The sequence below is a fragment of the Typopeltis vanoorti genome, chromosome 25, assembly GCF_054136105.1.
Source record: "Typopeltis vanoorti isolate ZY-2024b chromosome 25, IOZ_Tvanoo_1.0, whole genome shotgun sequence".
NCBI lineage: Eukaryota > Metazoa > Arthropoda > Arachnida > Uropygi > Thelyphonidae > Typopeltis > Typopeltis vanoorti.
The window spans coordinates 19,921,383-19,943,049 of NC_143573.1; the positions used below are offsets into that span (position 1 = coordinate 19,921,383).

The 21,667-nt window shown below is 38.9% G+C and overlaps 1 protein-coding gene across 1 annotated transcript in view; it reads right to left on the bottom strand.

The window, feature by feature from the left end:
* Positions 1-21,667, bottom strand: part of LOC150092589 (1-phosphatidylinositol 4,5-bisphosphate phosphodiesterase delta-4-like) — a 324,472-nt gene that overhangs the window by 141,914 nt on the left and 160,891 nt on the right. Inside the window, exons 10-11 of the mRNA XM_090414401.1 lie at positions 15,748-15,868; positions 2,325-2,410 (exon numbers count right to left, since the gene is read on the bottom strand). Coding sequence (XP_090270527.1) covers positions 2,325-2,410; positions 15,748-15,868 — 207 coding nt within the window. The remainder of the gene's footprint in view (positions 1-2,324; positions 2,411-15,747; positions 15,869-21,667) is intronic.

Genomic DNA, 21,667 nt, shown 5'->3' on the forward strand with positions numbered 1-21,667 from the left:
TTTAATTCAGTGTTGCAAAGTGCAAAGCTGTAGAAGCAAAAGCAAAACAAGTAGAGAATTTGAGAGTATTAGTGAACAGAGAGCTGAAGTTCAGGGGATACAGTATATAAAAGTTGTGAAAGTGACTCAGAAAATTGTTACTGTAATGTCATCAAGAATGAATAGGGATAAGTAGGTGATAGTACCATCATATAAGGCAATGATTAGTGTCCACATCCGAATTGTTACTTAGATATTTTAGCAGAGAGGCAAACACTAGAAAGTTACAAAAGCAAGTGAATATGATTTCTTTGACCCATAGAATATTGGCTATGATAGATTGAGGGACAGTAATTTAATTTGCCCATGTCCAATAGTCTAAGAAAAATGAATACAGTATATTGCATAGGGCAGTCAGTGATGGAAAACAGGGGTCATTTTTCTGGATGTTATACAGTAAGAGGATGAAGAACTTATTTCCAATAGTCTAAGAAAAATGAATACAGTATATTGCATAGGACAGTCAGTGATGGAAAACAGGGGTCATTTTTCTGGATGTTATACAGTAAGAGGATGAAGAACTTATTTTCTGCAATAGTGACTGAGTAGAGAGAAAGTAATGACAGAGTTAGTGGTGAGTACACTGAATGTGCTTAAAATAAAGCATAAAAAGGTATTATAGTAAAAAGTACATGATTTCTAGTGATGGATTCTGCAACTCCATGGCAGTCCAAAATAACACTAATACTAATATACACTGCTTGGAAATAAATCAATGGATGATGTAGTCTGAGGAACAAACCAATAGCTTGGTTTGTTCCTCACACTTCACTGTTCTTATCCCACCATGATAAGATGTAAAGCCTCCTTTCTGTGTGATAATAGCAGAAATCCTATGGGGTATCCACAAGCATATGATAGCGATCAATGAGAATTTTGGACCATTCTTCCTGCAGACATGTAGTGAGGTCCTGGACTATTGTGGAGAAGATGTCCCTTGATTTCACCCACAATAGTCCAGAACATTACTACATGTGTGGGATGAACAGCAGAGATGAGATCAGGGTTGTGGAGGCCAGTTAAGTGTGCTGACATTTATGTCCACAAACTATGCAGTTACAGCAGCAGTCTTATGGCATGGTACATTGTCTTGTTGAAAGACATGTGGTCGGTTCTATGGAAACACCACAAAGTAGCAAGCATTGCATTGCCCAGAATCAGATACCTCTCAGAGTTCAATATTCAATATTCATGGCACCAGAGAGGTTTGAGACCAAACCAGGAAAAACAGGACCATACTATCATGTCGGCATCTCTTAATTTCATAGTTGGGATTACACACTCTAGTAAGAGATGTTCACTGAGCATCTGTCAAACCAACACTGTCCATCTACCAAGCAGATGGATGGGTGTCTATCTGCTCAGTAGAGGGTACAGTGTAGTTAATTGCTCCATAATACAGCCTTCCAAGCTACTGGTTTGGGTAATATTGGACTTGCATATTGCAGTCCTTTCATGGGAACCTATGTTAAGCCTTGCTTATGAATGTTTTTGTGCAGATTTATGTTTCAGTTGATTTCCAGAACTCCGAATTCAACACGTCAGCCAATGAATGACGGTTTTACATATTATCCTTCATAGCATGCTATGGTCATGTTTGGTGAATGTGGTGGGTCATTCACTGTGGGTAGTACTGACAGCTGACTCTCAGCACTATCTCAGTCTGGTATCACTGACTGTTGACCTGGGATGGCTCGATTTTCAACATTTTGCCAAACAGATAGGCCTGTAAACATAGCAGCTTATCGCAACACAGCTTTTTATTATTATTGTTATTATTATTATTATGTGACATCTCCAGGGAGTCCAAAGACTCATCGAGGGAGGGCACCTGCTCTATAGCCCTCTGTCTCTACCAACTAGAACAAACTGCAACTACACCAACGCCATCTACCACCCATCACCACCACTAGTATTTTCACAGACAATCACAAACATCCATGCCCACAGCAGGATTCAAACCAGCAGCCTCCTGACTGGAGAATGGATATGCTAACCACTTGGCCAACCAGGCCAGCAAGCTGTGTTAGTTCCTTTCTCACAGCCATTTTACCTGGACACTACTGAAGTAGGAGCATCTTATTCCTCCAATTTATACTAGCTACAGACACATGACTTGTTACATGGCACGATGTGCCATGATCATGGGTATCCATTGATTTCTTTTCAATAGTGTATTTAAAGTAAACAATATCATGGTCTGAAGACATTATGCAGTCTTGAAAAAATTAACACCATAAAAGGAAAGTTAAAATTACTTTATATAATAAAAAGAAGTACCTTACCACCTAAAATGTTTCTTAAGTGTTCAGCCATCTTTTTTTGCTGCTGAGTGCTGCAATGATTTTCTAATGAGAGAATGACTGGATATCTGGAAGACAAATAATATTTTAGCATAAATTTCAAACTGGAACACAGGAATAATCAAGAACAAAGTATAAAGTTGTAGATAAGATGCATACTAATGATAAATTAATTCAACCGAGAAATAAATGAAAAGTAAAATTAATTATCAGTTGCTGACCATTCTACATATGGTCATTTCACATTTAGCACATAAAGTTGCTAATATATGGACTAAGAATATGCTCATAATGAAAATTCTGTAAACATTATCAAAGTGCAAAGAAATAAAACTCCAAAAACTATAACTGAAATTATCATCGACTGTTTTACTATGAAAAGAGGTAACCATGGTAATTAAAATTATGTAGTTAGGACTCTTTTGTTTAAAAGGTAAAAGTGAATCATTTGCACTAATTTGCACAAATTAGTCCAAATGATAATTAAAACCTTGTGCCACAAAAGCTATATCACTTTAATGATATGCCTTGGTACACATTAGGAAATTCAGTTACTCAGTGTCTGAAAGGACAATGAGTAACTGTCCTTTCAGATATTAATCTATTATTTTTCAACTTCTAGAGAAGGATGTTGCAAAGGAGGTGTCCTTATCCTGCCTTATAAAAATTTTTCCTGGTGTCAATCCTGTAAATATTTGTCAATATTTTGAATCTAAATAATTTCTATCCTTCATCTTCTATCAACCAAACTCTACAATTTGCATGCTCTCAGTATCCTCATGACCAATATTATATAGTCTTGTGATATATCATTTTGTTATTTGCCTCCGTATCCTTTCCAAAGTTACTTCTTCCCCATTCAAATCCTGGTGACCAGATGTGATCACAATAATTCAGATGCAGTCTGATCAGGGCTTTTTGCAACCGAATCACCACTCTTTTATTTCTTCTGGTCACCATCATTCTCTGTATTGCAGCAATCTGCTGGGTTATCTTCACTACCCAATATATCCCATATACACCAAATTTCCATTGATTATCATCTCCAAGATCCTTTGCCGCCTCCATTTCTTTTAGTATAGTTTCACCATGAGAGAGAGTATACAATCTCCCATCATTTGATCTCAAATTTCAAGATCTTACATTTTGTTGCATTCAACATCCCCACCCATTTGGCAACCTGTCCAACTTATTCAATTCCTCCTGAAGGACTACATCAACACTACTAATAATCTATCAAAGTTCCACATTCATCTGCAAACAATAACTATCTTACGCAATTCTCTGACAATATCACTGTCAGCCTATTAGACTGAGTGGTTAATGTACTCGTTCTCCAACAGGTTGGATGTTTGAATTTGACATGGGTATTTGGGATTTCTCTTAGGTGGGAGATAAATTTCATCACCCTGCTTACTGGACACCTGCAGTGGCACTAAAAAGTTCCTTGTCTGGCCTTTAGCACTAGGTTTTCAGACTATGTAGAAATAAATTCAAAGTACAAACAATGAATAAATAAATAAAATTCTAAAAAAGGATTAAAAAATAACTTAGCTCACCACCTTTGGTGGATCAGATATACATAAAAAAATAAATAAACAGCACTAGTCCCAGTAGTGAGTCATGTGGACCCCACATGTGACCTTCCTTTTTCCTTGATACTGCTCCCCTGTACACAACTATGCAATATCTATTAAACAACCAGTTATTATTATTATTATCCTAAGACCCACCATGGAGTTAAAGACTCATCAAGGAGGTCTCTTTGTTACACACATCATTGTACCATACCTTAAGCACATTTAAATTCTCCAGAGAGACCATAATCTCAGACAATGCATTCCAATAATTCACAACTCTCATGCAAAAAACCTGCTTCTCACTCCCTTTCTCAAAACCTTCTTATACAGCATCCAGCAATGACCTCTTGTTTTTCCCCCAATCTCCCACCATTTTATGAAAGACCTCTTCAATATTAATCCTATAACAACCCCTTACCAACATGTGTGCCTCTATCATATCGACTCTATAAAAACCTTTCTTCATTTCAACATTCTAAAGATCAGTAAGTACCTTAGTCAATCGCCTCTGGACTCTTCCCAATATCTCTTCATCTTTTTGAAAACCAGCTGACCAAATCTGTGTGAGTAGTCCATATGTGGCCTAATGAAGGCCTTATACAATGAAACTATAATCTCCTTACTTCTATAAGTCATCGTCCTCTGCATCATTGCCAGAATTCATTGTTGTAGTCACAATTTGGCAATACATCCACTAAATTTTAGATCCTTATCCATCATCAGCCCCAAGATCTCTTATTTCCTCTACCTCCAAGAGTATACTGCCACCAAGTGTAAATTCTACATCCTATCTTTGTTTTCAGTTTTCCATTACATTCTGATAAGCATCCCCACTCTTATACCCATTCACTTAGTCTATTCAAGACTTTTTGTAAGCCCACAACATCTGCTCTACCCTTCATAGTGCATCCCAACTTTGCATCATCTGCAAACAACTGAATACCCCATCTAAATGTTCTCCAATATCATTAACATATAGATTAAACAATAATGCCCTAAAACAGATCCCTGAGGTATATCAGTAGTGACTTTCCTCTTCTGGGATAGTGCTCCCCCATACACAACTTATTGATACCCATCAAACAGCCAATCTCCATTCCAATACACCAGTCTAATATCCAAATCCATCCCACTTCATTTGACTATCAAATTATCATGTGGTATGAAAAGCCTTTACAAAATATAAGTATACTACTATGTGTCCACCACCTTTGTCCAATGAAGTCATCGACTTATTGTAATGCAAAGATTGTTTGAAAAGTTTGGTAAATTTCCAACAGACAGCGACAAAATTCATTCATTCACATGGCTTTCTACACATTTTGCTATCATCTCATTTATTATTATTACTCTTCTCCTTCAATCTGCATTATCATATTGAGGCAACACTCCAACACATTTCTGCTTCAATATCCCTAACATCAATCTCAAATCTCTTGCTACACAATTTACCACTATCAGAACATCCTACTCAGTTAACCAAGCTTCACTGATATCAACAATCTTTGGAGAGACTGAGCCAATAATGCCAAAAAATGATCCCCATTATTGCTAATGTTCCTGGCACTTGTATACAGAAAACCCAGCACCCTGCCAGTTGTTATTACTCCTGCATATTTCATCTGGCTTTGTAATACAGTAAAGCCCTGCAAGCTATTATTACTCATGAGGCTATCCCTGCTATGTTCCAGCCTAGCATGGGCAATTATAATTTCCCAACCTCAACACACTCACTTGCTCAGAAAAGCAAGTCTCTCCAAATGTTTGCATCCTTCTGAGTTCATATATAATCTATCCTTGCATACAGCTCTCTTCTATCCTCAAGTATATGCCACACATCCACATATTCTCCTTGCTTTCTACACATTCTCAATATCATCTAATTCCTTATCACTACTCTCCTCTTCTACTTTGTGAGATGTGTTTGTGGAGAGAGAGAGAGAGAGAGAGAGAGAGAGAATGAACAAGAGATGAGAGAAAGTATGAATTTGTCGGAAATGTTGGATATATCGTTGGACCATTCATGCAAAGAATGCAAAAGAAACTTAAGGAATGAAAGAATGCAAGGATGTAGATGCAAAAGTTACAAAAAATGGAAATCAAACAAAAGCTAGAGAAACTGAGAGAGTGAAAGAATGCAAAGATGTAGAAGTGAAAGTTAGTGATAAGGGATAGAAAGAAAGTATGAATGAGGAAATGGAAGTAAGGTGCAGTAGAACGAGAGGTAGTGGGATTGGGGGAGTGATAGAGAGTGAAATTGTTGAAATGCAAGATTTAATGAAACAGTTATTGGAAATAAATAATTAAACGAGCAATATGTGGAGTGATGTCAGACATCTAGTGGAAACTAATGAAAGTGTGCAAGAGAACAGAATGAAAGAAAAAAGAGTAAAGGAGGTGATGAATGATTCCAGGATAGCAGTATATGGAGATTCCATAATTAGAGGCTAGTTACTGAGAGAGTCCATAAGGTCTGCTATCCAGGTGGGATGATGAGCAGGAAAATTAAGGCATTGGACATTAGAAAGAAACCAGCAAGAGTTAATCATCATTGTAGGGATGAATGATCTAAGTGGACATAAGAAGGATGTGAGGACAAATATCAAAAGACTACTGAGAAGAGTGAAAGATACCAATGTAGTAGGAAAGGTTGTCAATGTGTTGCCAAAGTATGATGATAATGAGTTGTGACGGAGAGCTAAAATCATGAAATGGTATGCTAGCAGAGCTGTGTGAGGAGAAGGGAGAGGTCTTTGTCAATGTGTTTAAGGGAAGAATGAAATTATACAGGAATGATGAGTTGCATTTAAATGGCTTTGGAGTGAGTGTACTGGAGAAAGTGTTGCTGGATGAAAGTACAGTGCGTGGAAGTACAGAGTGTGATGAGTACAAGGGATCAGAAGAAAGAGATGAAGGGAAAAATCAGGAGAGTGGTACTGAAGAGACAGAAGTGCTTAGCAGTGGAAACAGTAGTAGTGTGAGAGATGAAGAGAGAATGGGAATGCACGAGGAATAGGGGGAGGGTGGGGTGGACAGGGAGACATGGCAAAAGGAGAGGGGATGTTGAAAGCGGCAGTGAATGTGTGTAAGATGGAGCATATTGCGATGTGGGTGGGGAAGTTGAGACTGAGCAGATATATGTGATAAGTGGTGATAAAGGTGATTGGGCAGGTGTCATGGGGAAATCACAACCAACACATAGCTTGGATAGGACTAGTTATAGACCTAAAAATGAACTGCTGTGTTTGTTTACAAATGCCAGAAGTATCAGAAATAAGGGGATGAAATGATTTTAGTGACTGAGTTTATTCACCACAAAATAATCATTGGACCTGGTTGGCTGAGTGGGTAACGTATCTGCTCTCCAGCCAAAAGGCTGAGGGTTCGAATCCCGCGTTTGTGATTGTCTGTGAAAGCACTAGGCGGCGGTAGATGGCATTGGTGTTAGATGACGGTTGGTGGAGTAGTGAGATAAAGAGTTATAGAGTAGATGCCCTCCCTTGATGAGTCTTTGGACTCCCTGGAATTGTGATGTAATAATAATAATAAAAAGTGAAGCGTGTGAATGAAGCTGATATCCTAACAGGAATAGAAATGGAAGGATACAGCATTTTTCATGAGGATAGATATGGCAAGAAGGGAGGAGGAGTGTTGCTGATGATAGCAGGGGAATTAAGTCCACATAAGGTAGACGTGAAAGGTGAAAATATTGGCAATGGTTATGAGGCAGTGTGGTGTAACATGAAGGTTGAGAGGAAGATAGATTTAGTTGGATGTTATTATAGGTCTGGGAATGTGGAGGGTGGTGATGAAGAATGTATAAATAACTTGGATTAGTGAACAAAGGAAGAGTAATTATTATGGGTAATTTTAATTATGGCAGTATAGATTGAAATGAAGAGATAGTAACTGGGAATAAGAAAAATTAATTTTGCGAGTTCTTGAGAGATAACTATCTTAAGCAGCACGTAAATGAGGGCATGCAAAGCTCGAGAGTTCTAGATCGAATCATTTCATCAGAGGATGTGATTGTCAGAGGGGTTTCGCACTTTCAGCCAGTTGGCAAAAGTGATTATGAGCTACATGGAAACTGACAAAGAAATACATAACAGTATCAATGTGGGAATGTATTTCGAAGGCCAAAAGGCTGAATAAGGTAAGTGTTAAATGGGTGAATGTGGAGCTTAAGCATCAAATCTGGAAAAATAAGGTACTTTAGAGGAAGTACAAGATGGATAATAGTAATAACCAGTCACAAGAAGAGTATAAAGAACATGCCAGGACAGTGACTCAGTTAGTATGGAAAACAAAAGTAGCGTATGAGCAGAAGTTGGCAAATCAGGCAAAGTAAAACCCCAGAGAGTTTTTTAGATATGTGGCAAGTAGAAGGAAGAATGATCATGGTAAGATAAAATTAATGAATGAAAGTGGCAGAATGGTAACTGCTGCAGAAGACATTGTTGAGGTATCAGTGATCAATAAGTGTGCTTTATCCTGATCAGGGTGGAATCAGGAGAAACTTAAGGACATAGGTGGGGGTGGCTTAGAATGAGCAGGAGGTGCTTGAGGAAATAAATAAGATTGATATCAATAAGGCAGTAGGATTTGATGACATATCACCACACATCTTAAGGGTGTTTTATATTTAGAGTTGTGGCAAAGGTAATGGAGAGATTAGTGAGAAGTAGGATGCAGAAATGAGTTGATAACAGCAGTATTCCCTGTGGTTATCAGCATGGGTTTGTTAAGGGAGAGATCATGTTTCACTTTTGAAACATGATTTTACTTATGTACTATTCCAAAGTAACAAATACCTTGGATATAGGAGATGCATAAACAGTGGTGTACTTAGATTTTGCAAAGGCTTTTGATAGATTGCCACATGACAAGCTTTTAAATTGAAACAGAGGGGATTGGATAGGAGAATTCTGAGTTGGATCAGTGGCTGGCTGTCAGATAGTTATTAGAAAGTTGTATATGGGGGTGTGGTATTCCAAAAGAGAAAGGTCACTGGTGGTGTGCTGCAGGAGTCAATTTTGAAGCTACTGTTGTTCAATTTGTATGTTAATGATATTGGGATGTGTTTGGCTAGTGATATGTCTGGTTGCAGATGATGCAAAGATGGGGAGAGCAATACAGAGTGAAAAGGATGTTATGGCCTTACAAGTGGACTTGAATGGATTGCAATTGCACAAATGGGCTGGAACTATTAGTTCAATGTTGCAAAGTGTAAGTTTGAGATTTGGTAAGCAACAATGGGATGCAAAATATGTGCTTGGTGGGGAAACTTTAATGGAAGTAGAGGAGATGAGAAATCTAGGAGTAATAGTGGACAAGGAACTGAAACTCGAGAGCCACATTACACAAATTGTGAAGACTTCACATCAGATAATGGCAATCATTCAGAGGACCCTGACATGCAAAAATAGAGATGTCATGATGCCACTGCATGAGGCCTCGGTCAGGCCTCATATGGATTATTGTTCACAGATTTTGTTGCCTGGTTTTCACAGTGACGCGGATATGTTGGAAAGGGTTCAGAGAAGATTCACAAAAGTGGTGAATGGCCTTTGAAATGTAGAGTATGAGGACAGATTGAGAGCCTCATAAATAGGGGGAAGATATGATTGAGACATATAAGCTAGTTAGAGGTTGTTATCGCAACAACAAGGAGGAGATTTTTCATAAAATGGGAAGGGGGGGAGATAAAACAAGAAGTCATCACTGGAAACTATAAGGAGGGTGTGAGCAGAGGAGTGAGGAGAATGATCTTTGCATGGAGAGTGGTTGGTGAGTGCAATGCATTTCCTGAGTTGTGAATGCAGACACACTGAATCAGTTTAAGGCAGGGTTGGATGAGCATTGTGTGCAACACTGTTGCACACAATGTTGGCTTAGTAATTTAATTAGCTAAAGAAATTTAGATAATTAATTGTTAACTTTACATGTATCTGTATGAGTACCATGGTAGCTTCTTCACTGAACTGGTCTCCATCATTCCTACACTTTCTGTTGCTCTCAATGCCATATACAGATTGTATACAGGACTGGTCTAACGAGATTAATGTTATCTGTGAGGTTGAGCATGCATTTGTTAAAGGATGCTCTTGTTTAAGTAATTTGATTGCCTTTTGTAATAAAGTAACAAGAATGGCTGATGAGGAAAAGGTATATACTGCCCTTTTCTCTCTCTCTTTTTTTTTTTTTTTTTTTTTTTTTTTGTTGAGTCCACTTTTTTCCCCCGTTTTTCTATGTTTTTGAGTGCTAAATTGTTTCTCTGAATACGAGTGTACTTCAGTGGTTTTTTGGAAGTTAGTTGCTGTCGCGATATAATATATTTTGGTTACCATCGGAATTGAATGCATAACGGTGGAAGACAAAACGAAGCTAAGTTTTCATTACTGTTTTAGTTATATTTCATTTTATTTAATTATATTTAGTGTACTTAAATATTTTTTTGCTTGTAATTGTTTGTACTTTTTTTCTTATTTATTTAATGGAATTTATTAATTGAATAATTATTAAAGAGATTATGCTACTCGACAGTAAGGAATGATGGCAGATTCAGCTGCAGTCGCAATTGGTGTATCGCCAAGTCCTCCGCCATTTAAGAACTCTATTATAAGTAATATCATAAGGGACTTTGTGGCATACAGTACTTGCGGCATGTATATGTCTTGGGAATTGGATATGTGGCTTGTGAAAGAGAGCAGAGAACGTATGTGCACAAAATGAAGGCAGTTAGAGGAAATAAGTTAATTAGAAATATCGATATCCGACATTGTTGTTCCAGGAATGGGGAATGAATGTAGGAAGACTAGTGTGATAGGAGAGAATGAAAAAAATATATATGTGAATGAGAAAATAATAGTTGATAGTGTGGAAGGTGTGAGTTACTGTGACAGTTTAGGAGATGGTTTTGTTTGGGAGAGTTAATTTAGATTAAGAGTGACTGACCTGCAGAGGGAGATAGATGAGCTGAAAGAGGAGGTGGAATGTCTTGTGAATAACAGCAGAAGTATGAAAGATAAGATTAGGAGAATGGAAGAGATAAATACAAGGCAAATCACAGTAGGGGAGAGAGAGAATTTAGGGAGTATGAGTGAGAGGCATGGGGGTGCTAGAAGAGGAGAGAATGGAAACAGTAGAAGAGAGGGAATGCGAGAGAGGTATGGGAATGCTAGCAAACGAGAGGATGGAAACAGTAGGAGAGACGGAATGAGAGAGATATATGGAAGTGCTAGAAGAGGAGAGAATGGAAACGGTAGGAGAGATGGAATTAGAGAGAGGTATGGGAATGCTAGAAGAGGAGAGAATGGAAACAGTAGGAGAGAGAGGTATGGGAATGCTAGAAGAAAGAATAGCAGTAGAAGAGAGGAATGAGAGAGACCTATGGGAATGAAAGAAGAGGAGAGAATGGAAAAAATAGGAGAGAGAGAATGGTAAGAGGTATAATGTATGGCGACTCAATGGTCCGTGGTGTTCAAGATAGGATGCGTGAGGAGTGTTTGCCAGGAGGAACAATAGAAAGGGTGGCTATGGCAATTAAGAGAGGTGAAAGGGTGGATGAGATGATTGTGATGGTAGGAACAAATGACTTGAGTGGTAATGTAAGTCGGACAGCGAGAGATATGAGATTTTTGCTTGAGACTGTATGGAAGAAGAGAGAGAGGAAAAATAGTGTGCGTGTTGCCTAGGTATGATAATGATGAGCTGAGCAGAAGAGCGGTGATAGTGAATGGCATAATAGCAAGAATGTGTGACAAGAGAGGACTGGCATATGTGGATGCTTGGAGTGCATTTGAGGAAAGAGAGGAATTGTATGTGAGAAACCACTTACATTTGAATGAGGAAGGACGTAGGCATCTGGAGAGATTGCTGTTCTGAACGAGTCAGTGTGTCCCAGGGAGCATGATAGCAGGGGCCTGTTGTGGGAATGGATACTTGGGAGAAGGGAGACGATGTCAGGTAACACTGAGCCCAGTGAAGTCTAGAAGGGATAATGCTGGGTATAAAAACAATGGCATTTATATACTTTATACTAATGCCAGGAGTATCCGGAATAAGGGAGAGGAATTGGTGGCGCAGATAGCATCAGCCTGGCCAAAAATTATTGCAATCACTGAGACATGGTTGACAGAGGGGGATATAACAAGAGGAATAGAAGTCACTGGGTATAGCATTTTTCATCAGGATAGAAGGGGAAAGCGTGGTGGTGGGGTACTGCTTATGATAAGTGATGACCTATGTCCTCTAAAAGTGAAGGCTTTGGAAGGAAGTAAGACAAATGATTTTGAGAGCGTATAGTGTGAGGTAGAGGTAGGCAAGGCAGGATATTTAGTGGGGTGTTGCTACAGACCCAGGAGCACAGAGGATGGGGACCAGGAGATGTTTAGACAGCTAAGTTTGGCAAGTGCAAGAAGAATGATTGTTATGGGAAATTTTAACTACAGTAGTATAAATTGGAGAGAGGAAGATGCATGTAGCAATAGGGGAATGGAATTTCTAGAATTCTTGAGGGACAAATGTCTTAGGTAACATGTAACAGAGGGAACAAGGGGTTGAAGAGTTTGGGATTTGGTTATAGCATCAGAAGAGTTGATAATAACTGAGTTGATGTCTCTCCCACCAGTTGGAGAGAGTGACCATATGGTTTTGACTTGGAAAATGAATAGACATGCAGGAGTATCAAAGAGATGGGAACTTATGTGGAATTATAATGCAGGTGATTATAATAGTCTTAGATGTCAACTTCGGGAAGTTTCATGGAGGCAGGAATTGGAAGGCCGGGATATCACTAGTGCGTGGGAAATTGTGAAAGAATATTTGTTAGCAGAAATGGTAAGTTGTATACCACGAGTGAAGAAGAGGACGCAATTTGGAGTAAAGTGGATGACAAACAATATTAAAGAGGAATTGCATGCGAAAAAGAGGCTATGGGAGAGAAGATGCATGAAGAATATAAGACACAGGCCAGAAGAGTGACTAGTGTGGTAAGGAAAGTGAAACTGGAATATGAGAGGAGATTGGCCCTAAGATCCAAAGAAAATCCTAGGGAATTTTTTAGCTATGTGGCCAGTAGCAGGAGAAATGACTGTGGAAGAATGATATTGTGGGATAAAAATGGCAATTGAGTGACTGATGCAGAGGACATAGTGGAATTGTTCAATAAACATTTTATTGGAGTATTTCATCCTAGAGGAGTCAGTTTTAATGCCAGAGGGATAGGGCTGGTTTGAGGTTTAGAAGTACAGGAGGAGAGTGTGTTTCAGATACTGAGTACTCTGGATGTCAGTAAAGCTGTGGGACTGGATATATTTCACCCCGAGTTTTGAGAGAATGTGCTAGGGAACTGACAGTGCCTTTAACCTGGCTTTTCAATGAGAGTCTGGCTTTGGCAAAGGTGCCCAGGGAATGGAAGGAAAGTAGGATAGTGCCATTGCATAAGGGTGGTAACAGACTGGAAGTGTCTAATTATAGACCAGTCTGATTGTCATCAGTAGTTGTTAAGATCTTGGAGAAAGTACTGAGGGAACGTATACAGCATTGGGCAGATGAGGGTAATGTTATCTGTGAGAGTCAACATGGATTTGTTAAAGGGAGCTCTTGTTTTAGCAATATGCTGGCCTTTTATAATAAAGTTACAAGAACATTAGATCAGGGAAAGGCATATACTGCAATTTTCTTAGACTTAGCGAAGGCATTTGACAGGGTGCCACATGATAAGCTGATATTTAAGTTGCAGCACATGGGTGTGGATGTCAGATTGGTCAACTGGATTCAGGATTGGCTGTCTGATAGGTATCAGAGAGTTGTGTATGGTGGAGCAGTTTCAAGGAGGCAGAGGGTTACAAGTGGGGTCACCCAGGGCTCAATACTAGGACCTATATTGTTTAACCTTTAAAATAATGACATTGCCAGTGGTTTGCAAGGGGATATTCATTTGTTTGCGGATGATGCAAAGCCGGAAAGGATTATTAATAATAGTGCAGATGTGGTAGCCCTGCAAGAGGATTTAAATAAGCTAGATAGATGGGCAAATGAATGGGGACTGTCAGTTTAATGCAGCAAAATGTAAGGTCTTGAGGTTTGGAAAACATCGATGGGATGCTGCATACTCTATGGGAGGAGTTATACTGGAGGAATTAGGGGAGACAAGAGATCTGGGGTTGATGATTGATAGAAACCTGAAGTTTAGGGGACATATTGAAAAGGTGGTAAAGTTAACACAGAGGATTGCTGCAATTATGAGAAGGACACTGACCTGCAGAGATAAGAGGGTTATCATTCCGTTGTATAAGTCTCTGATCAGACCACACTTGGACTATTGTTCTCAGATTTGGTCCCCAGGATTTGAAGGAGATAAATTAACTGTGGAAAGGGTACAAAGGCAGATAACAAAGATGGTTTCAGAACTGTGCAATGATAGCTATGAAGATCGGCTGAGGGAATGTGGACTGCAGAGTTTGGTGGATAGAAGAAGGAGAGGTGATATGATTGAGACTTTTAAACTGTTGAGAGGTGGTTACAGGGTTGACAGTGGGGAGCTCTTTTGCTTGGTTGAACAGTGGGAAGGAGTGATGACAAGAGGCCATCCCTGGAAGTTACGAAAGGAAACTGTGAGCAAGAGGGTAAGGAGTGGTTTCTTTGCATGGAGGGTGGTTGAACCGTAGAATGCATTGCCTGATGGAGTGGTGGGAGCGAGAACGGTCAGTGAGTTTAAAGAGTGGTATGATAGACTTTGTGTTTCTTAGGGGAGACCTCCCCTCGATGAGTCTTGACAGACTTTATGTTCTTAGGAAGGACCTCTCACGATGAGTCTTTTGACTCCATAGTGGGCTGAATAATAATAATAATAAGAAGAAGAATTTTCCAAAAGCTTCTGACAGTGTCTGATGAGAACTTTACAGACCATCCTCGTAAGTAATAGTGCAGATGTGGAAACCTGAAGAGGTTTCATATCCGCACTATTACTTATAACTCTTATATCAGCACATCGAGAGGATGTGAATAAGATGGTCAGATGCACAATTAAATGGCAGTATTAGTTTAATGCAAGTAAATATAAGGTCTTCAAGTTTGGGATCCATCAGCAGGAAGCTGCATAATCTGTTGGAGAAACTGTACTGGAGGAAGTGGAGAAGGCAAAAACCTTAAGCTAGAAAAACTTGAAGTTTAGGGATACATATCGCAAAGGTGGTGAAGTAACCCAGAGAATTGCTGCAGTACTGAGAAGGATGCTGCCCAACAGATATAGAAGTGTGGTGATTCGATTGCATAAAGCTCTGATCAGACTGCATCCAGATTATTGTGCTCAGGTTTTATCACTGGGATTTGAAAAGGAAAAATTAACCTTGGAAAGGGCAAAGAAGCAGATAAGAAAATGATATCAAGAATGTAAAATGTTAGTTATGAGAACGGGCTGAAGGAATGTGGACTGTAAAGTTTGACAGATACAAGAAGGAGGAATTATATATGATAGAGAAATTTAAAATGTCGAGAGGTAGTCACAAGGTTGACAGTGGGAAGTTCTTTTTTCATATGGTAGAACAAAAGAAGTCATCCCTGGAGGTGATGAATGTAAGTTGTGAGCAAGAGGGTGAGAAGTGGCTTGTTTGCATGGAGGATGGTTGAATGGTCTAATGCACTACCTCATAGGATAGTGGGAGTACAAAGAGTGAAGGAGTTTAAGGAGTATGATAGACTGCGTTGTTCAGGATGGTCTCCCATGAGTTTTGCGACTCCATGGAGATCTTGAATAATTACAATAATAAATAAATCTCAGATATAACCTACTAATAGTTTTTTAAGTGAAATAAACTTACTGAGAGGTCTTGAATGCATACTGCTTTACGGCATCTAAAATATCCCGAAAAAGAATCTTGGAGGTAAGAGTGTATCCATGATATACAACAGGTTCATCTTCTTCTCCATCCCATGTATCTACTAAACATGTAAAATTTAAAAAAAATTTGTAATTAAAAACTGCTTCCTACATACAAATTAGTATATGAGATTATTTTACACAGGCAGAATTAAGCGTTCAACATTTTTAATAAATGGTTGCTTTCAGTGGTGAGCCAGAAATGTTTATTACCAATTTTCAAGAACTAGATGTTAAATTTTAAGAATATATGGATTAAGTTTATATGGATTTAAAAGTGAAAATAATTAAACATAATCTGAATTATCTTGAGAAATTATTCCATAAATCCAGCAAAAACCTCATGATGGAGTTAAATATAAATTGTGTTTTCAAAATCTCACTGTTGTAGCTGATATAGAAAATATACATAATGGAAAAATGTGTGTGTGAGAGTATTATTATTATTATTACACAGGCAACTTCAATGAGTCTTTAGACTCATCAGGCAATATCCAACACCTGCAAATTCTATCAATACTTCACTTTAGCACCCACAACAGACTCTGGCAGCCTATTCCACTCATTCATGACTCCCCAAGCAAACAATCTATGCAGAAGTCATATGGAAATATGACTTTTGCATTACCTCAACTTTGGCATTACTTCTGGATCTGGCTCCCACTGATGAGACCTCAATAAAGGTCGAAACAGGTCTGGGTAGTGACCCTTCCTATAATGCATAGCATTATACATGTCTGTAAGGATATGTGCTTTGTATTATGGGATACAAAGGCAAGTGATGTGAAGTCATTAGCTTCTATATAAGAGTTCCCAGTCGTGAAGTTACTTCATGCACAAAATTTATATTCTTACACTTGGATAAAGGATTAAACCAAGAATATAATTTCTTGACATGTTTAATTTATATCTTTTGCACTTTAATATTCTAAACACTTCCCATTTTTGAACTGCTAGTTTTCTGTCTTCCTTAGAATTGCTATTCAACAGTACTCTTACACCCCCCCTACATGAAATACACATAATAAACAAAATACTCATTAAACATTTCCATCATATCTTCAGCAAATATGACTTGTTCCATCTCCAGTAACAAAACTCAGTCTTCCATATTTACTCTTTCTCCTTCTATTTGCAACTTAACTACAGAATTCTGTTTTATAGAGAATCTCATTTCATATGCCAATTTCTCTTTCCTTATTACACTTGTCAACTTCCTAGTTTGCAACTTATATTCCTCATCCCCATGTCAAAACTACATGATCACTCTCCCCAGTTGGGAGCATCATGGTAACATTTTCTGTCATCACTCTATGAGATGATATTATTAAATCCAACACTTGATAATAAGTAAAGAACAGCACGAGATTTTTGACATCAAGACTGTTTGCCATCTGGTCATCACTCTAGAATCTCTATGCTGAAGAATATCAAACTGCAAATTTAACTGCTGCCACAAATTTAACCATTCACACTGCTGCTGCAAGATGGAATTTCATTGATCACGTGAGGGGAAAATCATGCAATGACTAAATGTATGAAACTAAGAACTGAACAGCAAAGTGTGCCAACTGCAGTCGATCACATCCTGCCAGCAATAAAGCATGTAGAGAGGACCTGATCTCCAAGAAATTGGTAAAACCAGCCAAAGCACAGCCTGATAATAAGGTTGAGAAAAAACCAACTACATCTAATCCCAAGAAATCCAAAGACACATCAAAACCCGCACAGGCATATGCCTCATATGCAGAAATGATGACATCTAAAAAAAAAAAAGGCAATAAAACCATAAACCTCAGCAACCTAAGGGATCTGATAAAACTGCCATGGTTGCAGCCATTCTTGCAAACATGCTTATTGGATGTTACAAGTCCAACCCCAGTCAAGAAGCCATGAACATGTTTGTGAGACAAATGCAAGAAATTTTCACAATAATCAATGATGGTTAATTGATGTAGAAGACCATACCAAAAACAAATTGCTTTCTGGAATGCCAATGGCTGAGGAAACAAAAGGAATAAGCTTCAAATCTCTGCTCAGCTGACAAACAATCCAAAATTCATAGAAACTATGTTGTGTATCATGAAGACAGGCCTGATGACAGGGGTGAAAGCATGGGTATCTTTATCAAGTGCAACACTGAGCACAGTGAATTGAAGAATCCTTCAACCACTAACATTGAAATCAGAGGGGTAGAAAGCCAGATTGCTGGTGTAGGTTGCTTGGACTAGAAGTCTGGATTTACTCTGTGTACAATTCTATCAGCAAACAACTATTTGAAACTGAGTTAGCTGAGATACTTGACACAAGCTGAGCAGTGTTCATAGTAGGTGACTTAAATGCCAAGCACTGAGCCTGGAATAGCAGGACTATTGATTGGAAGAACAGCAAATTTTACAATTTCATTACCACAAGCAATACCATGACTGTGGAACTACTAGATAAAAACACTATATCCTGAAAGGACATCCTGATGTCTTCGATATGCCTTAGATATCACCATGAATGTTACTCACCAATACAGGATGAATGTTTTTCTCTCACAGAGCACTAACTGCTCTGTGAGTGAAAAACCTAACTCTTAACCCTTTTTGACTGCTATCAAAATTAACTTCCATGGTGAACAACCTCAGCTACAATCACAACCCAGTACTACTTCAGCTGGGATTAGAGCAGGAAAATATTCTTCCCACCTGTCAGTGATTAATGGGAAAGTTATGTAATATGCTCCTTTAGTTCATAGGCCAAGTTCCAGCTATCCAATCTAAAGAGATGTTAAACATTTTGATACACAACCTGGAAAAACTGATAACAATAGGGCTCGAAGCTGCTACTCCTGAATGCCACACTCAAATCTCCAACTGCCTTCCAGAAGAAATCAAGAATCTCATTTGCAAGAAGAATGGTCAGGCACTGGTATCAAAGGACACTGACCCACAAGGCTAACAAGCCATCAACAGAGTCATCTATACAGTCCAACAAGCACATCAAAACTGACAGTGGGAAACAATATGGAACTATTGTTCCTAAAAACATAGGGTCATTCATTGTGGAAGTGACCAAAGCAGGTTCTCAGAACAGACTACAAATGTCTCCCACAAATCCATGGTGAAACAGACTTGGTTTTCCATGACAATGAGAAAGCAGGGGCTTTTGCCAAGTTCAGAAAAACAGTGCAGCCAACTATGTGCAAGTAGTTCAGGAGATGGTGCATCAATGTCGATGCAGATAAGAGTGTTGCTATCTTCCTTATAAGGAAGCAAACAGTTGCCAAATATCTAGGGATACAAAACTAGACAAAGGACTCTACTTTGTGTCCTGTGTAGGTTATGCCTGCTCAAATGCAAAAAAAAAAAAAAAAAATTTGATTAGGACAACTATCTGTTAGTGAACTGCTACAGTCAGTTGGCTAGGCATGGAAAACAAGCTGTTCCTATATACGGACATATATAGGAGAGGGGTGGCGAGCAGATGCATGAAGAATATGAGACTCAGGTCATGAGAGTGACTAATATGGTAAGGTTGCCAAATATCTAGGGATACAAAGGATACAAAGCTAGACAAAGGACTCTACTTTGTGTCCTGTGTAGGTTATGCCTGCTCAAATGCAAAAAAAAAAAAAAAAAAATTTGATTAGGACAACTATCTGTTAGTGAACTGCTACAGTCAGTTGGCTAGGCATGGAAAACAAGCTGTTCCTATATACGGACATATATAGGAGAGGGGTGGCGAGCAGATGCATGAAGAATATAAGACTCAGGTCATGAGAGTGACTAATATGGTACCGGAATATGAGAAGATATTGGCACTAAGATCCAAAGATAATTCTAGGGAATTTTTTTAGCTATGTGGCCAGTAGGAGGAAAAATGACTGTGGAAGAATGATACTGTAGGATAAAAATGGGAAAAGAGTGACTGATGCAGAGGACATAGTGGAATTGTTCAATGAACACTTTATTGGAGTATTTCTTCCTTGAGGAGTCAATTTTAATACTAGAGGGATAGAGAAGGTTCAAGGTTTAGGGGTACAGGAGGAGAGTGTGTTCCAAATACTGACTACTCTGGATGTCAGCAAAGCTGTGGAACTGGATGGTATTTCACCACGAGTTTTGAGAGAATGTGATAAGGAACTGACTGTGCCTTTGACCTGGTTTTTCAGTGAAAGTCTGGCTGCAGGAAAGGTGCCCATGGAAGGAAGGAAGGCAAGATAGTGCCATTGCATAAGGCGGTAGCAGACTGGAAGTGTCTAATTATAGGCCAGTTTGTGTATCATTAGTAGTTCTTAAGATCTTGGAGAAAGTACTGAGGGACCGTATACAGCATTGGGCAGATGAGGGTAATGTTATCTCTGAAAGTCAAAATGGATTTGTGAAGGGTGCTCTTGTTTTAGCAATATGCTAACCTTTTATAATAAAGTTACAAGAGCGTTAGATGAGGGAAAGGCATATACTGCCATTTTCTTAGACTTAGTGAAGACATCTGAGAGGGTGCCACATGATAAGCTGATATTTAAGTTGCAGCACGTGGGTCTTAATGTTAGATTGGTCAACTGGATTCAGGATTGGCTGTCCGGTAGGTATCAGAGAGTTGTGTATGGTGGGGCAGTTTCAAGGAGACAGATGGTTACAAGTGGGGTCCCACATGGCTCAGTACTGGGACCTATATTGTTTAACCTTTATAATAATGACATTGTCAGTGGACTGCAAGGGGATATTCAGTTGTTTGTATGATGCGAAGCTTGGAAGCATTATTAGTAACAGTGCAGATGTGGTAGCCCTGCAAGAGGATTTGAATAAGCTAGATATATGGGCAAATGAATGGGGACTGTCAGTTTAATGCAGCAAAATGTAAGGTCTTGAGGTTTGGGAAACATCGATGGGATGCTGCATACTCCATGGAAAGAGTTAAACTGCAGGAAGTAGGAGAGACAAGAGATCTGGGTTTGATGATTGATAGAAACCTGAAATTTAGGGGACATATTGCAAAGGTGGTGAAGGTAACACATAGGATTGCTGCAATAATGAGAAGGACACTGTCCTGCAGAGATTAAAGGGTTATCATTCCGCTGCATAAGACTCTGATCAGAACACACTTAAACTATTGTGCAGATAACAAACATGGTTTCAGGACTGTACAATGTTAGTTATGAAGATTGGCTGAGGGAATGTAGACTGCAGAGTTTGGTGGATAGAAGAAGGAGGGGATGATATGATTGAGACTTTTAAACTGTTGAGAGGTGGTTACAGGGTTGACACCAGGGAGTTCTTTCGCTTGGTTGAACAGCAGGAAGGAGTGATGACAAGGGGGCCATCCCTGGAAGTTACGAAAGGAAACTGTGAGCAAGAAGGTGAGGAGTGGTTTCTCTCCATGGAGGGTAGTTGAACCATGGAATGCATTGCCTGATAGAGTGGTGAGAGCAAGAACGGTCAATGAGTTTAAGGAGTGGTATGATAGACTTTGTGTTTCTTAGAAAGGACCTCCCATGATGAGTCTTTTGACTCTGTGGAGGCCTGAAAAATAATAAATAATCTCATATAATCTTTGTAACTCTCTTTGCACCCTTTCCACAGGTTTCTTATTTCCATGGAAACCGGAAACCAAATCTGCTCACAATAATCCAAATGTGGTCTTATCAAGGTCTTATAAAGAGTCAAAATGTACATATCAAGGATCGCTTCAACACTGCAATTATTCTCTGAGTTGTATTTGCAAATTTTGCTATGTGACCTTTGAACTTCAAATTCCTATTCATCATTATGCAAGATCCCTAGCATCATCAGTTTCTTGTAGCATAATCCCCCCATATACACTATCTATCAATAATTGTCCAGACAATTCAGCAATTTACAATTGATACCAGC